The following is a 19,618-nucleotide window of genomic DNA, read 5'->3' as shown; positions in this document are numbered from 1 at the left end:
AAACCAAATGCTGTTGTGAGGAATTATATGCAAAGCAGAAGAAAAAGATGGTCTTTGCTGTGCAGAGCTAACAATTTATGACTTCTTTCTGTCATGATTATATGAATATAAAGACTTGTTCGCTTTGCAATACCTATTGATTTTAAAATTGAAGTAAAGTGCTTTGAACTCACGTGACACTTTACCTTTTAAGTGTTTCCTTCCACTATTAAGCCAGCAGATATTATGCCAATATCTGTCAACATTATCATCTCATTACTGGAAGGATATATTTCTTTTTCATTAAAGAACATAAATTAGCAATTTGTTTTACTAACATTGTTTATATTTGGTTTTATCGATTGCAATGTCTATAAAATGAAGCCATTTGAAACATTAGAGCTAAATATAATTTATATTCAATATAAAAGTATTAAGCTGATAATTTGCTTCACTTCATTTAATGTGCAACATACTGTACTGAATGCAGTATGCTATATCAAATTTAGCATTTATCATCTGATTGCATTATTATATCTACAAAATTGCAGCATCCTACATTACAAACATTATTATGTTTTCTGTAGATCTTGAAATATTCTTTTGGAGATTAGTAAATCATGATAGCAAGTTTAGAAATCTTTAAAAATAATATAACATTTTATTATTATTTTAAAAATAAGACTATAAATAATAGTGTTGAGTGTCTCTGTAAAATATTTCTTTGATATATTGTATGAATGCTTTTGGTGATATTTTGAGTGTCTGCGAAGATTAATCTYTATTAAGATAAATGTAAATTATATGTAAATCCTTTTTGAGTTGGCAGATGCATAAGTGAATAAGCTATTGACTTTATATTGTGCATCATGGGGAGAATTATTATCTCGTGTTCTTCATTAATTTTTCTGAAGAGCAAATGTAGAGGATAAAATGATCAGAAGGGAGAAAGTATTTTAGTGCTGTATGTTTATTTCCCATAATAATCTGACATTACAAAATGCTGTGATTAAATATATATAATATAATTAATAAACTTTGAACAGAAGTATGCATGTACAGCTAGTGCGTATTTGCTTATGTTTTTGATTACCTGTTCTGTATTTTATAAAGTTCTGTGACTTGTTTCATCTAAAATTTTATTACAAATATCTGCATTCTTGAAGCAAAACCAGTATTAAAATCTAATCTAGAACCCACATATTCAAGTTAGGCTGTAGGTGGCTTAAACAAAAATAATAGGTTGAATCACTGAGAAATAAAAGATACAAATTTGTATGTGAGAGCAAAGGAAGTAATTTGAACAGATAGAGTACACCAACATGCATAACAATTCTGGCTCTGTCTTATCATGAAATAACTTGTCACAATGAGAATAATTTGATTATTTTATGGTTTAACAACAAATACAGTATATTAACTTCCACTGAATTAGGAATAGAAGTTTATTTAAAATATATTCTCTGTGTTCTAGAACTTTTTTTTATTTGTGTACTCTATAAACGTATTTCACCAGATATCACCTCCTTGTATATCTCTTTTGTTAAAAGAATATAGGAACGTGCAGATTCATGCAGGAAATACAGAGGGTCAGGTATAACTTCTGGATTAAATCCTTCATTCACCAGATGCATTTTCTGATGCTTGAAAGTTGTAGTAGTTTGCATAACATCCTAAAAAAAGAAATAATTTAGGTAAAGTACAGTATTCCATTTCTGTCTACGTCAGGGAAAAAATAGGACAGTTACTGAAGAACATGGATCATAGAGCTTTGCTATAAATGGCTTGAGTTAGAAAGACTGATTGATTCACAGACACAATGAAACCTAAATCTAAAGGTATTCTTTTTTATTTTCTCCTCTGCATCCAATCCAAATTGACCAGTTTATGTTTTAAAAGAGCATTGTAAAAAATTTCATTAATGCAACTGATCACAAAATCTGTAGTTTATGGAACATTTCTTGGTGATTTGCAAAGAGTTGGTTGATTTTATGGTGCTGACTCTCCTCCATTTTCCAGCTGCTAAATTTCATTGAAGACACCAAATAAAAATATATTAAATATGCCTCTGTGTTATTAACTGATGTGCAAGAAGTTTCTGTAGTTGCTATACAAAAATCATACAATTGCTACTTCATGAACAAATTGGTCTGCACATGATAGCGTATGAGAGCAATATAGAAACCAGCCTATTAAAATATATCTCTCATTTCTGAAAAAATTAAAAAGCCTTGTTTTTAAGCAATTTGCTTGTCTGTTTTCAATGTAGCCAAATTTTTCTATTATTCTTCAAACTAAACAGGTAACTCTTCAGTTCCCCAGTTTCTTTTTTATTTTKTTTCTCATATAATAATACAATTAGTTTCCTCTTGCCCTGGTCACTGTATATGTGCTGGTCTCATTTAGTCTTTTGCTTCTAAGCAGAGGTTGATAATAAGCTTGCCAGTCATTTTGGCAGTGCTTTTGATAGAAACCACGCTTAGACCACCAAGACATTTCACAAAACCTCTGAATAGCTACCAGATGGTAATAAGATTCAGTCATTAGCAACTGGGCTCACTTCAAAATGAATAGCCAACATCAAACTTCTGTGGTAATTATTTAAAAAGTTGCAGTCATTAAGATGAAAGTTTAGTAAAATTAGGTATTAAATATTTTTCAAATGTGTCTTGTGAGGAGATACTGTTGAGATTTTCTGTTGAAATCCTCCACTGATGCTATTTGTATATCTGTATGAAGTCAGAATTTTATGCAGACAAATACTGTTGGGGTGGACAGAACAGGAAAAAAAAAAGCTGGAATAATTCCCAGGATGTTCTCAGAAACATCTTTGTAATTTCTTTCTGCAGGTATAAAATGGAGTAAATCTGAGGAAAAAGTTACTGCTTCTGAGTACCTATTTCCCACATGGTTGTCTCTGGGCCTTCTCTTTGCATTCAGAGTCATTCACAGAGCTTGAGAAAAACAGTTAACTCACTTTTTCACTCAATTTTTCACAAAATTCACCATGGCTGCAAGCCAAATTAGAAAAAGCCTGCCTATGGACAGCTGAAAAATTTCAGGTTTTATCTGAAATCAAATCAATTTTTGCAATAGACTTTCATGTTTTTATTTGACAGTCATCATTAAGATGAGCTAATTCTTTTTTCTTTATTTTTTTTTCTAGAAGAGGAACTATGTTTTCTGACTTGTCTCACCCTGAAAATTTTCATTCTCTTTTTATAAATTTTCAATTACTTTCCACTAGGATGCTTTTTAAAATCATAAATTTTTTCATCTTTAATTTTAATATAAAATCAGTTTTGTGATTTAATAATATTTTATGTATATTTAGCTATCCATGAACTGTTCCTGGCAATCTCTTAATTTTCAACAGCATCAAAGATGACTTAGCTAGTTAGCTTCCTTTAATTAGCTGAAAACTTATCAGAGAACATACAAATTGAACTAAGTTCGAACATTCTGCTATATATAAGCAGTGGAGGTTTATTTTTYCCCTGTGTCTGATAAACGTGTAGAGACAAATCTGGGCCAAATGTTCTTTTCTCCAGGAGAGGGCGCTGCTGTCCTTAGACACCATCATATTTTTAAAATACAAAATACAGTAACCTCTATTAGTTGAAAAATAGCCTTACTTGATTCTTAAAGTTCTTTTAATACTCTTATTTCCCTCTAAAATTCTCCATTACCTCTTAAAATAAATAAACAACAATAGTATTCACTTTCTCTTTCTGTGTTATATTGTCTGATTCTTTGTTGCTCCATGCTTTTTTCAGTCCAGCTGCTGCCCTATAGACACAACTTCTGTGTTAAGGAAGTCACAGATTTGTCAAAAAATTCATTGCAGAAAACTCTCTGATGTGAGTTTTCAGATAAAACAAAAGGTTCTTTCCTTCTCTTTGCAGTTCATATTCCTTTGTCCTGATGTCCAAGTTCACACTGTGGGGAGCATTCAAAGGATGTAGCCTTTGCAGTTCTAAATGATAAAAATTGTATTCCAGATCTGCTTTTATGCCCTAGCATGTATGGGTTCATTCTGGTTCTTAGATTATGAAATCCTCGCTGTAAAGTATTTGGTTTTTGTGTTATTTTTTGCAAAGTACAAGATATTTCTTTGATGTTTAACAGTAATTATGAATAATAATCACCTCTACATCAAACATGTTAGGAAAAGATTTTAGATGGACTGAACCATCCTTTTATAAGAGGACATTGTTGTATGGGAGAATGGCCCCAGCTATTCTCGGTGATGGCCAGTGACAAAACAGGCCATTGTAYGTAATGGGTACAAGTTACAGAATCACAGAATCACAGAATATTCAAGGTTGTAAGGGACCTCTACAGATCATCTAGTCCAACCTTCCCGCCCAAGCAGGCACACCTACAGCATGTGGCACAGGGTGGCATCCAGGTGGGTTTTGAAGACCTCCAGAGAAGGAGACTCCACAACCTCCCTGGGCAGCCTGTTCCACTGCTCTGTCACCCTCACAATAAAGAAGTTCCTCCTCACCTGGAGACGGAACTTCCTGTGCTCCAGCTTRTGGCCATTACCCCTTGTCCTGTCTCTAGCCACCAGTGAAAACAGCCTGTCCCCTTCCTCCCTGCATTCTCCCTTCCTGAACTTATACACATTAATCAGATCCCCTCTGAGCCTTCTCTTCTCCAGAGAAAACAGGCCCAGCTCACTCAGTCACTCCTCGTACGAGAGATGTTCCATTCCCTTAATCATTCTGGTTGCCCTTCTCTGGACCCTCTCKAGAAGCTCCATGTCCCTCTTGTCCTGGGGAGCCCAGAACTGCACACAGTACTCCAGGTGCGGCCTCCCCAGAGCTGAGCAGAGGGGCAGAATCACCTCCCTTGACCTGCTGCCAACATCCTCCTGATGCAGCCAGGATCCCATTGGCCTTCTTGGCCACGAGGGCACACTGCTCACTCATGGTTAACTTAGYGTCAACCAGGACTCCCAGGTGGACCAGGACTCCACTCCGTGGAGCTTCTCTCCAGCAGGTCGACCCCTAATCTGTCCTGGTGCCTGGGGTTATTCCTSYCCAGGTGCAGGACCCTGCACTTGTCCTTGTTGAACCTCATGAGGTTCCTCTCTGCCCAACTCTCCAGCCTGTCCAGGTGCCTCTGGATGGCAGCACAGCCCTCCRGAGTGTCGGCCACTCCACCCAGCTTGGTGTCATCTGCAAACTTGCTCAGGGTGCACTCCGTGCCCTCGTCAAGTTGAAACATGGGAAGTTCCATCCGCATGTGAGATGACAGATACTGTCTTGTGAGGGTGCCAGAGCCCTGGCACAGGCTGCCCAGGGAGGCTGTGGAGTCTCCTTCTCTGGAGATCTTCCAAACCCGCCTGGATGTCGCCCTGTGCCCCGTGCTCTGGGTGTCCCTGCTGGAGCAGGGACTATATGAGCTCTAGAGGTCCCTTCCAACCTCAACCAGTCTGTGATTCTGTGATTCTGTAATATCACTCATGCTTCTACTCTGTTTTACAATCGCTAGAATAAGCTACTTAAAGATAATGAGTATTAAAGGAAAATATGACAAGACAAAAACTACATACGAATAGAAAAAAAAATGTTTTTCTTACCATGATTCTCACAAAATATGGTCGGGCATAACTTGGAAGGAAGTCCACAACGTGCTTGTAAAGTCTTTCTCCATCAAAATCTTGGTCAGGTCTAAGCACAATAGCTGCCATCCCTATTCTTCCTTCATAATCTGAAAAAGCATTGAAAACACTATCACATATCTGTATCTACGTATATCTACGTAGATCTACATCTAACATATAGTTATCTACATCTTATGAAAGGGGTAACTTTATCACCTTTGAAGTGGTTTAATATTGGTTAGTGCAAAGGTTTTGAACCTGGTTTGCTGCAGTTTCTTCTTAGAAAGCATTCAATAGAAGATACAAAATAGTTTATGTTGGGAGGTTTAAGTTACTTGCAAAGTTMCTACTCAATGAAAAAGTGTCAGCAATGTGTTCTTATTAGGAAGTATGTAGCACTGAACCTGTTTTCTGAGTTTCCTTCCTAGGCAAGGATGATCCTATTATCCAGGACTTGGGTTTTGACGGTGTGTGTTATTCTTTGCCCTGAGGGTCCAGACAGATGCAGCCATTCCATTCAGGAGAGCTTGTCAGCTGTACTCAGTGATGAGAACGGGAGGTGCTGTCCGAGTGAGATACAGGTTTATTTGTGTCGACTTGAAGGAGGATGTCATCTCTGCAAATGAGTGAACTGGAATACCATTTCTCTACCTGGCCACCTACTGGCCAGCTGTTCAGATTTATCCTTTTTATTCACTTTTCATGAATCTTGTTCATTTTTAAACCCACTTGATCTCCCTCAATGCTAAGTAATGGCTTATATCTTTCTGACTGCTTCTTTAAGTCTGTTTTCTTTCAGTGTTAAGCTTTGTTTGCCGTCACTCATAGGAAGCACAGAACAGCTCTTCAGTGGCATGAGAAARTTTGCCATCCACAGATTGTTCATGGAGAAGATGCCTCTTCTTGAGTTCTTTTCCCCTTCAGCTCGTAACTCAGTTTGCTACCGTTTTTCAGCTTGATATTGCACTTTTATTTATAGAGCTACGTMTGCCTTTGGGAACATTCCAATTGCAAAAAAATACATGTCTTCCAGGGCTATGCTTATAAGATGGTGACAGGTATTTTCACACATCGTGTATTAGTATGGTCCCTGTTTTAGCATGGTCCCTGTTTTAGCATTTTTCAGATGAAAGGCTCTAGCAGAAGGTTTCTGTTGTTTATAATCTTGTAATTCTCATGTCTGTGTTATTGATTCAGTTGCATTTTATAGAAATAGAAATGAGTTGGAAATTTAATTATTACTTTGATTTAATAAGTGAAACAAATAAGAAGGTTCTTACTTTCTATGCTTACTCCATAAACATTAGCTTCTTGAACAAAATCTATCATCCCAATGACCTCAGAGACTTCTAGAGTAGCAACATTTTCTCCTTTCCATCTGTTGAAAATATTTTTTTAAAAACATATATATTAGCTAACAATTTTTTTATTTCATACACTGTTCTAGGTGATGAACACTTTTTAATGTGGATTACTGGTAACAGAAAAGTTAAAGACAGATAAAAGTAGTTCTGATTTAGTGCCATCTCATTTTAAACACTAGCCTTATAAGAAAAGAAAATGCCATTGACTGAAATTTTATAAACTGTCCACTATAACTATTCATTTTGTCTAAACCTTAGGATGAAATCCTTAATGGTTTTGTTAAAACCAAAAAATTTCCTCAATTCATGTACATCAATTTCATGTCTGAGCTTTGCTATCCACTCCTGTAAATGTGTGATTTATACTGAGGAAAAATGATCCTATTAGATCTCCTATATCTGTCTGTATCTCACCTGAAAGTATCTCCCACCCGGTCACTGAAGTAAAGGAAGCCACTATGGTCCATCACCAGGAGATCTCCTGTGTCAAAGTACACATCTCCCTTCACAAACACATCATGCAGGAGTTTCTTCTCTGTTAATTCTTTATTTCCAGCATATCCAAAAAACGGGGTGTCCTGTGTCACCTTGTTAACCATAAGGCCAGGTTCACCTACAGGCCATGAAAAGAAAATGGAAAAAATGTATTTGAGATKAACTCATTAGAGCATTAGGTATCATACTGAAAATTTGCAAGTCAGATTGTCATTGTTATCTTACTGCTACATCTCTGTAACTATTGCCTGAGCAACAGAAAAAGGTGAGTGGAAGAGAGAACATAATACTGTTTCCTTCTCTCCTGAAAAGCTAGACCTCAAGGGACATCTTTGTTGGCCCAGTGCCTCCCAGCCCACTTACTATGAATGAAATCTCTATAAGATATTTAAGACTTTTTTTCCATGCTTGCACTTGCTTGTCCTCTGCTTGTACTTGAATGGTTTGTTTTTTGTCCCTCATATCAAGTGCAGGATTGCCTGTTTCTACCTGTTTGGCTCTTTCAGAAGGTTTAAGCTTCTGTGTCTGAAAGTCTTTTCACCTGACAGTRCTTGTCCTTCATTCTGGAGTACAGGGAAATAAAACTGAAATTGGTTTCRTTTTGTTTTTTTCTCAAGAATCCATATATTATTCACAGCCTGAGCAAAATCTTTTTCTCACAAGGAGTGTTTGCCAAAGGAAAGGATGAATTTTGTCTTCTGAATAGGATGATGGTAGTTAAAAAAAAATGCATGGGAGTAAAACACAGTGTCTGACTTCCTCTGCTTAATACTTGCTGAATGACAGGCTTTTTGCTGCACTTAAGTACCATATCAGTAAAGGGATCCAGTAAAACACTGGATTCTATGATGAAAATTCAATGGTGTGCCTGTTCCACAGAACATCCTCGAGGTCCCAGAGTCTGTAGTATTTTCATACTCAGCAGTGCTCATTACAATTCCCATTTGTATGAAGAGCAAAAATCCCATTGATTTCACTTTAATCAGCCCAGACCTTGCAAATGCATTTTTATTGTTCTATATCTATGATAGATACTGGCTGATTTCCTACTCTGCTTCTGATGTTAAAAGATATTTCCAGCTTCCAAACATTTTATTATTTTTTCTTCAAGAGATTTATGAAGATTTTTTTAAACAAATAATTTTCTTCATAGCTGCATAGCTGTCCTTACATGAAACCCTCTTTTTTTTGTTTTGAACTCTAGATGTGGAAAGTATGCAAGCTCGTATCACAGCTTAGATGAACTCACACACTTGACATAAGGTGTAGGCTTTATAATAAAAGAATAAAACCATCTAAATATGTTGAGTTGCCAAATGTTCCACCCCTTTTTACACGATAATGATCTTTGTATCATGTTTGCATGGTAATGATCTCAGTTTGGGAATTTGCAGTCGTTTCTGTTGCACTTTGCACTGAGTGAAGACTTTATTTAAAAAATACACATAAAAATAAAAAAAAAAAACTTGCACAGTTCATTTTAGTCGTGTCATGAAACCCCTTTCATTATGGAAGCTAGAATTTCTGTCTTTTGATGTGGACAGAAGACAGTCAACAGAAGACTGAAGAATCTAGCCTTTTTGTATTTATAATTATAAATATTATAATATTTAAATCATAGCTTGATTTAAATATTATCAGAAAATAATGAATTATCAGAAATAATTCATAAAAATTATCACTTTGATTACGAATAAACCTGCTTCTGTTTCTTTGAGATCTGATATGGAAATACTATTTAGTACAGCTGTTCAGGTAATCTTATTTGACTTCTGGAACTTTATTCTGATTATGTTTAAATCTGTTTTACCAAAGCTAATGATGCTGAAGTTTTTTCCTAGAATAGTTGACTTGGTATCACAGAGATGCATGTACACATGCACACATGTACACATGCACACACATAGATAAAAAATCTGTGGACATCTAGTCTCAAAATACAATATTACCTGGCAGTTTTTAGTCCATTTTATTTGGAAAAAAAAACTAGAAACACTCGGATATTTGATTTATGTAAGAAGGTGTAGGTGGGCAGGAGCAAAATCATTCCGAATCTTGAGTATAATTTGTATTCTCACATTATTTTGTTATTTGTACCTGTTGATAGATCCTTTGCTCTGTATCTATTAATATTTTCCTAAATAATTTTCAGTTTCTAATTACATGTCAAGAAGCATAATGCTTTTTACTACATGCACACAGCAGATAGTCCCTACCCTAAATTATTGCTATGTATGCTGTGTTACTTGTCAATAGATAACTGATAATTTTCCTTACCTATTGGTGCTTTCTTATAATTTCCATRTTCATCCTTCATAAGTTCCTGTTTCCAGACATCATATTTCAACAATTCAAAGGAATATAGGAACTAAATAAAAGAATGCATATAAATACTTTAAAAAGACACAGTCTTACTCAGTTTCAAGCAGATCTGCTTAAAAGTACTTTAATGAATAATCCTCTATTAACTTTGAATGTTTAGGAACAGCTTGGAATATACTAATAATATTACTGAGAAAAATTGGATGTTAGAAAACATTCATGCTGTGGTAAACAACATTCAATATACAGATGAAATTGCCTCATTTCTTCACAAAGACAACAGAAAAATCCACTGTTTTATAGTACACTGTGATTCAGTTATTTATGTAAAATGAAATAGGACAGCACTTTGGATCAAAATGTTGATTTTTGTTAAAAACTACCATTCTCATCTTAGGAATCATGTAGCATTACTGGAATRCAAATCGAGAAGATCCTCTGAAAAAAATCCATATTAAATTTACAGATATCTCAAAAATTACTTCAGTGAAATCAAAATGGAAACTTACAGCACAATGGTTTGATTTAAGTCTTTCCTGCCTTCATCCCTATCCACATAGTTAAGAWTGCTAGAAGATCAAAAGCATTGTGGAGTTATTATTAGGGCCATGGGAAGGCATTCTCGGCATCTCAGATTAAAAGCAGCAATCATTTGGAAATCATTAACCTCGTTTTAATGTTAGCTGATCTGAATGTTCAGCAACATTTGAAGAGCATTTTATTGTAGTTTAATTTTCATGATTCAAAATGAGTCCATACACATAGGAAAAACATTTGGACCTGTCAGGGCATTTTTATGAGTAGAAGATTTGTATCTCAAAGGAGAATTTCAACAATACTCACGAATCTGAAATCTGTACTTCAGATTTTTTGAGCCTGATATTTATCTTAGGTGATGAGGTTTTGTTAGTCTAGCTCGTGTGTATATCTAATTTTGGAGAAGGTGTGGTGCTAATTTTAATGAACCAAGATGTAATCAAACAGTAAATTTATGTGAGAGTTTTCTCTAAAATGTGTATTTCCAAATGTATACCAAAAGTCACATAAAAACTGTTTTCTACTTCATCACTTAATAGATAATATTTGGTTTAATGATAAATAAACTTCAATGWAAGTCACATTTAATAGATCCTATGTATAGTTGCTTTTATGCCATGGGGTAATTTCAATGTGTTCTGAGAGAAAATCTCTCATACAAATGCTGTAGTTTTAGTTGTTATAGGCTTCTGTATTCTTTAGCTTACAATACATGAACAGAAAATAGGGTCAATGGAGAGTTAAAAATTAAGATTTTAGTTTCCATGGAAAACAGACTCCTTAGGTAAAACCTGTACATTTTGTTTGTCCTTATAATTTCCTATATATTTATTTGTTTGACCTGCTTGTTTGCAGAAAGGAGAAGGGCTCGAGAGAGTTGAGGGGAGAGTTGCTTGACTTGTTTACACTTACCTTTGAGAAAGGGCCAGTACGGGCCACAGCTCCTATTTTATTTGTATAGTTTAAGAAGAAAGAATTTCCTTCTGTGGCTCCATAGAATTCAAATATTTTAATTGATCCAAACCTCCTCAGGAATTCTTTCCAGATGGCAGGTCTCATGCCATTTCCTAGGGCCAGACGCACTTGGTGAACTCTGTCCTCCTCTTTCTGTGAACAGGCAAAAATAAATACATCGCAGTGGAGATAATGGGTCTGAATATATAGAATTGATTTAAAATTTCCTAATAGAAAAAATTTTCTTTAAAAAATACAACTTGATGAACATACCCTCAAGAAGCTATTGGTTTTATAAAAAGCAATCAGAAAATTACCAAAATTCTTGTATAAGATTGAAAGGATTTCTTAATATGTGAATTGTTTTTCTTTATTCCTATAGTTCTCTATGGCATTTTCACTTACAAATGCCATCAGACAAATTATATTATCTATTACAAAGTTTAAAAGTTTTTTTTTTGAAAGGTAAATAAATATACTGTAAATAGTGCCATTTCCCACTGAGTGGAAATTTCTTTCCAAACCAGTCAGGTAAGTAACATACTCTCTTAGAAAACACTTGTGACCGCTTATATTCAGCTCTGCATGTGATGAAGTCAAAATTCAACACAGTTGCTATCAGACCTATAGTCAAATCTCCTCAGTACACACCAGCTATTATGATATCACTCAGTACACATCACTATTATGATATGACTCAGGTGCTTATTTAACCAAATAATTTCATCACAGGACCAGACTGCCCAGCACCCTTCACATTAAAGCCCCAGGTAAGAAGTAGAGTCAAGAGTCTGACTGCGGAGAAAACACAGCTTTTCTGGAGAGGTAGAACTGATTAAGTTGTCTCCATGACTGAACAATAGCAAAGTGAAAATCCATTTTTTTTTTCAGGTCTAGAAAAATGGTCTCTTCAAGATCAAACACAGCATTTTGTTTCTTTTATGGTGTGATTATGAATTTTGTAACATATGTGATACAATTGTTTTCTACATAAAATRAAAGTGATTTCTAAATGGAAAGTTGAAAGAATTAACCTAAGAAGAATCTTATCCAAATATTTTAATAGAATCAGTATTTTCACTTTTTATCAACAAAATTTTATGTGAGCTCACTCTGACAGGGTCAGACAATTTTGTTTGATCCAGGACTGCACTTTTGACAGACAAATTCGACATGCTTTGCTTCAGTAAGTTCAGCTGTAATGCAGGCTAACCTTCACTTGCTAAAACCAGGAATGAAGACTTCCCTTCTTCTGCATAATCACTCCTGTTTTCTCCTGCTGTTGCGATAATTAATCCCAAAGGCATGGTTGCATGGCACATGTCAATATGATCAAATCCAAACATGGTGGGCAGGCTGGGGTTGTTGCTTCATACCTCATATTGTCTCACTTCTGCTTTTTAAGACTTCAAGATGAAGCAATGTTTCTTTTTTAAAAGTAGATTATAGGTCTGTAGAGCTTGATGAGAATAAATTTCAGGAGCTCAAGGGATTGTATAAAGCTAGGAAAACTATTATAATTACCTTGCCCACTACCTGATAGAATTTGTAAGACTTCCCTGCATTACTCTGAATTTTGAATTACCTTCTTTTTAAAACTAATGTGGTTCTCTGTAAAAATATTTCTCAGTATATATTCCGTTTTTTATAGCCCCTATGGAGTACTGTATTTCATATTTATTAGTTCTGACAGGAACACAGATGCTGTTGTGGAGATATGTGCTAGGTTTTTATAGTCTATATCTATGTTAGGAAACCCAGAGGTCTTCACTATTCCCAAATCCATATTCTTACCCAATTTCATGCTCTATGAAAGGAAGCACAGCTTGTTGCCCCAAATGTGAGCTAGAGCTTACTCCAACAGTTCTTCATCTAGGTGGCCCTGATCTGAGGAACATTGGGACTGAGCTGTGCTATGGCAAACCATAGCAGCAGAAAATAGCTGAAATGTTCCTGCCTGGTTTATTTCCCTGCACTTGTCTCAATGTAGAAGAATCTTCATGACACACTATAGATCTTACACATTATGGATCAGTATAACATTTAATCCTCTTGATAGAACTCTGCCTTTACATTGATCTACTTCTATTTGCATCCTCAAAACTCTTGAACTTAAGCAGACCAACTTTCTTTTCCCCTCTCTATTTACTGGTTGCTAGTTAAATATCAATATTCTCCCTGTTAAATTCCAGTCTTTGAGCCAAGTAAAGAAAGTCCTTCCTGCCTTTTCCTGGAGGAGAGACCTTTGTATAAGTATTTTAACCTAGGTAATTATTCCTTTGTTGTTTGTTTTGTGTACTGAGAAAATGTTTGTAAGGGCTGGAGTTCTGGCCAACAGCTTTCCTGGCTTGTTCATGGCCTGATGATGTCTTTTTTCTCTTTGACCCCTTTCCTACATTCGGACCACACAAATTCTGACATCCAGACTGCTCAGATGAGCAAATGGACTCTGTTGTGCCTTTGTTCCTAGTCCCTGAGCCAATTTCTGACCAGATGGACAGCATGTGAACCTTGTACTAGTACATGATGTTTTCTGTGGTAGAGAGGTAGGAATCCTTCTTGTCACCTCCCTCCAGTAACTTCCAAACTCCCAAATATAATACTAGCAGAATTAGCCCATCTTATTAATTTCCATCTTTATCTAGAAAAGTATTGTAAATATGTGTTTTGGGGCTTACAAATATAATAAGTATTTTAGGGCTTACATGTATACTTTTATTTTGCTGCTGTGCTTAGTGACATGTTAATTTTGTCCTAAATATAATCAAAATTCATGTCCTTCAGTGCTCTTACACCAGGAACAGCCATGACTTTTTACTAAATTAGTACTGCTATGTCTTTATAAAGGTGAATTTATCATCATACAACAGTGAAAAAAAAGTGTTGTTAGAGGAAAGCATATATATCTTTTTCCAAAAAAAAAAGAAAAAAAACTCATTTACACATTCAAAGCCATGCAGAGAAAATTTATCAGAATTTAATATTGGATAGAATAATTTTTTCTTAATAAGTAACTAATTTATAACACTGCAGTGCACTGTTCAGTTAATCATTTAATTTGGTTCTTACTTGCTTTTTATTGTCAAGTTTGATAAAGTTTCTACTGCCCGTACCTTTTCCTTACTGACCTGCCCTCCATTCTCATTTTAACTCACACTAAAAGCCAAACAAGCTTCACTTTATAGAAGGATTAAAGACAACATGTGAACATAACATGCAGTCATCCTGCAGTGCTGACAGTTTTATACATATGTAAATCCTTTATATTCAAACAACACCAGTCCCCCCATATTTGTATACTCTGAAAAAAAAATCAAGCATAGAAAAGACTGTACCACCAAGAAATAGGCAAATCCCTACAACTTAAAATGTTTACTATGTTTTAAAGCTGAAGCTATGACAAGAACTTACTCTGGGCTGATTACAAAGGTAACGACAAAGTTCCCCTATATACAAAAAGACTGTTACTTTATATTTTCTACAGTCATTCCAAAACTGGCTTGCTGAAAACTTCTTCTTCAAAACACAAGTTGCTCCTAAGTAAAGAAAACAAACAAGGAAGTTAAAAATAACCAATATAATATATTCTATCTTCTACCACTATTGTTAACAAAAAAAAAAAAAAATCAACATATTTTCTTAATTCAGCTAATGTGGAAAGTTTTGTAGCAGGTTAAATGGGCCTAGAACAATGGAGTGCCAGCATCTAAAAAAAAAAAGAAGTATGAAAAAAAGTATGAAAAAGAGTAGAAATTAATTATATTTATTGTATGAATCTGATTTATTCACACCAATTTCGTACTCAAATTTGTAATTACACAAATTTAATCTTGTATAATTTAAATTTTCAATTTAAATATGGTTGCCTCAGTGTCCTCTTGTTTCATGTTCAAGCTGAGATATTGGGGGACATTCTACCCCAGTTCTTCTTTTCTATTGAAATGTGCATAAGAAATATTAAGACTTTGTTTTGTTCTTAATTATGTAATATACAGATTATCAGCTCTGCAGTTAAGCATATTTTCGTTCTGATTTTATGTAAGATCGAAACTAAAAATACCTAGTCTTTTAATAAAAATTGTCCAGAAAACTCTTAAAAAACAACAATACCCCAAAAAATCCTGTGGATTTGGCTTCTTATTTGAAGAATCTGCCTTTTATAACATTATATAAACATATAACATGTTTATGTTATAACATATAACATAATCAAAAAGTTTGTTGTTTTTTCACTATTTGCCGTCTAAGGGAATGGCAGACATAGAAGTGGCAGACATATTTTCTAGAAAAGGTTTATTATTATTATTTAATAGCAATATATATCRTATACTATTTTTAGATAAATAGAAAATACTTACTATGAATGAGTACACTAATTTTTATTCTTTTATTTCAGAGAGCCAATATTCATTAAAATATATTCAAACTAAGCACCACTTGAATAATAGATGAAAGYATAAGATACTGAATTTTGTATTAGAAGTTAATAAATAGGAATGTGTAGCTGAGAGAAAAAAATAAAAGTGCAAAGTACTTTAAGGACAGGTTTYCTTACCACATCCTTTTTCATGTGATTGTCACAATTTTACATCCAAGAATGGTGAAGATTGTAAGCCACTTGACTTTTTGCATATTTTATTTCCACAAATTTAATTCTTCAGTTATTACTTACAAAGCATAATGATAAGAGATTTTCACCAAAAATTAAAATGATACAGCACTGACAGTTATACATGTARTGAGATGTCAATAGAATGGGTGAGATGTATTCAGGACATCCCTGTATTTTCTCTGTATTTTGTTTACTAAGACTTAGTAAAATACATATAACAACTACCATGAAATTTTAGATGAAATCATCCTTTTTCTCTCTCTCTCTCTCTTTACTCTTACCTTACCCACCTTAAGGGAATTGTGAAGAATATCTAATTCAAGGACCTGAATCATCTGAGGTGAAGGCAAGTCAATGGAATTTCAGCAGACGGTAAATATTACCTAATTCAATGCATCCACCAATGCCGAGAAGAGAAGCACTGACATGATACAAAGGAAGAGTGATATACATGATATCCTGAGAAACTGTCCCACAGAGGAAAAAGGCTGAGCAGGCAGTTAGGGCTTTTAGATGAGTAATGATAGCTGCTTTTGGAAAACCTGTCAAAGTGAGAAGAGGAAATAATTATAAATGTGCTCTTTTATAGATTAACTGTTTGGAAAGTACAAGCAAAATTTTCCCCTCTTGTGAATCTGTATCTGTCCTATGCTTCAGTCTTTTGATAAAGTCTTTGGTTTTTAGGTAATTTCCCTTGTCTATCAGCTTCTTTGATTTGTTTGTCTTGAAAGTGATTTGATCTTGTGCCCTTTTCTCTCTGGGGATCAAAGTCCCTACAAATCTGCAGGCAGACGAAGATTACTTGAGTATGCAGTTTTCCCTCACCACAAAGCAAGAACTGAAAAGTTTATGAAGAGTGTTGCTGCTCAGCTGCTGTTTGCAATAGGAACAGCTTTCATGTTCAGATTGCCTGGAGGAGGAATTCCCCTTTCCTTCCCAGTGAGGTAGTGAGAAGCTTTATTATTGAAGGCCAAACACTAAGGACACATTTTGCCTTTAAGGCCTGAGTACTTGTGCTGGTCATACTTCTTTCTAGCGTAGAGTCTGACTTTATTGGTGTTATACTTAAGAAATGGCATTCAGACATGGAATATGTCTGAATAAAAAATCTCTAAATAGATTTATTCCTTTGTTATGTCAAGGAAAAAATGTCTTTTAAGTAAATGAATTCTTGTATAATTTACTATCTTGAGATAAAAATTCAACTTCCGCCTTTCTGTCTTGGTCCCACATAAATTAAATTTATGCTAAATTTATGCCACATAAATTAAATTTAAGGAAGCTCCAGTAGAAAGTTCTTACTACACATCCTCACCTGTACTTCCTGATGTGAAGATATACATAGCTGTATTTCTTTGGTTAGTCACAGATCTAAGGTGAGATGGAACAGGGTCATCAGAAACCTTGTCTAATTTGTCCAATATAGTATCAACATGCTGGAAAGGAGAACTGCTGCTCATCAGCCAGATGGCAACGTTATTGTCCTTGAGATGAAAAATAAAGTCCTTCTTYATTGATCCTAAACAGTCTGCCAAGTTAAAGAAACATGTACTTATTATTAAAATAATAATTTCAATTACAACCCTGATTTCCTACACTGGATATATGTGTTCTCCCATTCCCTACAATGAATCTATCACTGCACACATAAAAATAACTCCTCCTGTTAGATTAACTGTAATAGGTAAAATTCATTGTTGTTATTACTTGGTGATGCTTAAATGTCAAATTTAACTTAAGTCAGTTTATACATTTATATATTACAAAGCATGTTACACATACCAACTAATGATCCCTTATGAGTTTTTATGTATAAATTATGGAAGTTGTGCCACTCAGGAGTGCCACTCTTTCCCAGTGATGGGAACAGAAGAATAGGAAGGTGAAATAAATCATTCAATATTATTTAACATATAAGCAACAGAGCCAGAAAGATAGCTCAACATGGGCCCCTCATTGGCCCAAGTAATTTATTTTAAGTGATATCAAAGTAATTGTAAATTTTTATGTGCAAGCTGCTAGTTAAAAAAGAGTCACTTGTAAGAGTCATACTGGAGTCAATATCTACAGTTTCTTGCCAGATTTTTYCCTTTCTGAGGCAGTTACTTCTGCTAGTACTTTGCTCAGTGCTTTGAGAGTTTCACTTTGAAGTCTTTTATTATGCTGATTAGTTCAGTATATTTCTGGTATTTACACCATTAAACCCCCTCTTTTGTACCCAGAATATGTGTATGTTTCTATGAAGTGTTTTAAACTGATCTCCGTTTTGCTATTTAAAAGAAAAAATATCATAAAGCAGTAAGAAGTCAGTAGTAAATCAAACACRACATGGGACTTACCTTCAGCTATCACTAACATTTTTGCTGCACTTTTATTAATACAGTGCAGGAGGGACCTGGATTGGATGTTGAAGTTGAGGAAAGCTACCACACAGCCGAGCTTGGCCAGTCCGAACCACACGTGGATGAAGTCGGGCTCATTGCCCATGAGCAGGGCCACCGTGTCCCCCTTTTTGAGATCCCCATGGTGCAGAAAGACCTGAGCTATCCTATTACTTCTCTTATCTACATCTTGGTAGGTGTGTACTTTCCCTTCATAGATGATGAATGGTTTGTGGGGAGTCTTTTCTGCTCTCTGCAGGAAAAGATCTATTAATGATAGAACTCCATTGCTTGTTCTTTTCTTTAGTATCAATTTAAACCGCTTCCGTCTCAAGAAAAAGACCAGATCATCCCAGAAATATGGGCAAAATATCTTCAGAGATACATATAGCACCAGTGCTCCTCCAGCAAATGTTGAAAGCCAAGTGTATAGCATGCTAGAAGGGGGAAATAACAGATTGGGTGTAAAATGCAATGCATTTATATAACTATTAACAAATTTTAAGAAGATAAGACAAAAATGTTATTGCAGTTCCATCAATTATCTTAAAAACTCCTTAAAAAGCATATTGGATTTTACCAAAAGTATTTAAAAGTACAAAGGTCTACACTAYTTAAAAATAATAATAAAAAAGGATTAAATAAGTTTGCACATTGGTAAGGACAGAAGAATTCAACTTAGAATAAAAAAAATTCTTTAACAATGTGGCAAGTGTGAAAATAGAATGAGCAATACATTGACAATTAAATACAAGATGGATATTGAGAATTTTAAATGTTTGAAAGTCCAAACAATGGAATACATGCATAAGCATATAATTCATATAAGCATATGAAAAAATATACGTAATTTTCTAACCTGAAGTCAGGATTCTGTCTAGACTGTTTATTGTATCAGGGCTAGTTCTGAAAAAGCAGGAAGCAAACAGTTAAATCACATAATATCATATGCATATTATATGATAAAAGTATAGTATACAGTATAGTAAGTTCCTTGTTTCTATAAGATACATGAAATGCCTTCTCTTTTAGTCCATGTCTCCTAAATAGATATTATCAATATATCTTCTCTTTTACTGCTTTTGTTTTTGACGCAGACAGAATTTGAGGCCATCACTTAACCCTTCACTAAGGGCTGATTTGAGTAGACTGCTTAGCATCCACAAACTTCCAATAATAAACTATGACCCATTTGCATTTTCTAAATTAGCCAATTTTTCTCTATAGAGTTTTCTGAAAATTATAATAAGTGGTAATTTATAGTGGTTTTTTTTTTTATTATTTGCTTTAACATACTGAAGCCTAAAACAAAAACATTACCCTATTGCTGCAGATTTGAAAGAATGCTAAGATTTTGTAG

At 34.6% G+C, this 19,618-nt stretch overlaps 1 protein-coding gene across 1 annotated transcript; it reads right to left on the bottom strand.

The window, feature by feature from the left end:
- Nucleotides 1-1,475: 1,475 nt before the first annotated feature.
- LOC112953509 (long-chain fatty acid transport protein 6-like) lies at nucleotides 1,476-18,694 on the bottom strand. Its single transcript, XM_026046584.1, has 10 exons — nucleotides 18,217-18,694; nucleotides 17,193-17,405; nucleotides 16,261-16,419; nucleotides 14,677-14,801; nucleotides 11,224-11,418; nucleotides 9,730-9,820; nucleotides 7,372-7,570; nucleotides 6,874-6,971; nucleotides 5,570-5,700; nucleotides 1,476-1,652 (listed from the first exon to the last, which is right to left on the bottom strand). Exons 1-10 carry the CDS (start codon nucleotides 18,692-18,694, stop codon nucleotides 1,476-1,478), a joined length of 1,866 nt encoding a protein of 621 aa, XP_025902369.1.
- Between the last annotated feature and the right edge of the window lie 924 nt (nucleotides 18,695-19,618).

This window comes from Nothoprocta perdicaria, unplaced genomic scaffold (genome assembly GCF_003342845.1).
Source record: "Nothoprocta perdicaria isolate Ctin4 unplaced genomic scaffold, notPer1 scaffold_45, whole genome shotgun sequence".
NCBI lineage: Eukaryota > Metazoa > Chordata > Aves > Tinamiformes > Tinamidae > Nothoprocta > Nothoprocta perdicaria.
The sequence above is the reverse complement of the archived record's forward strand: the minus strand, read 5'-3'. Positions and strand labels throughout refer to the sequence as shown.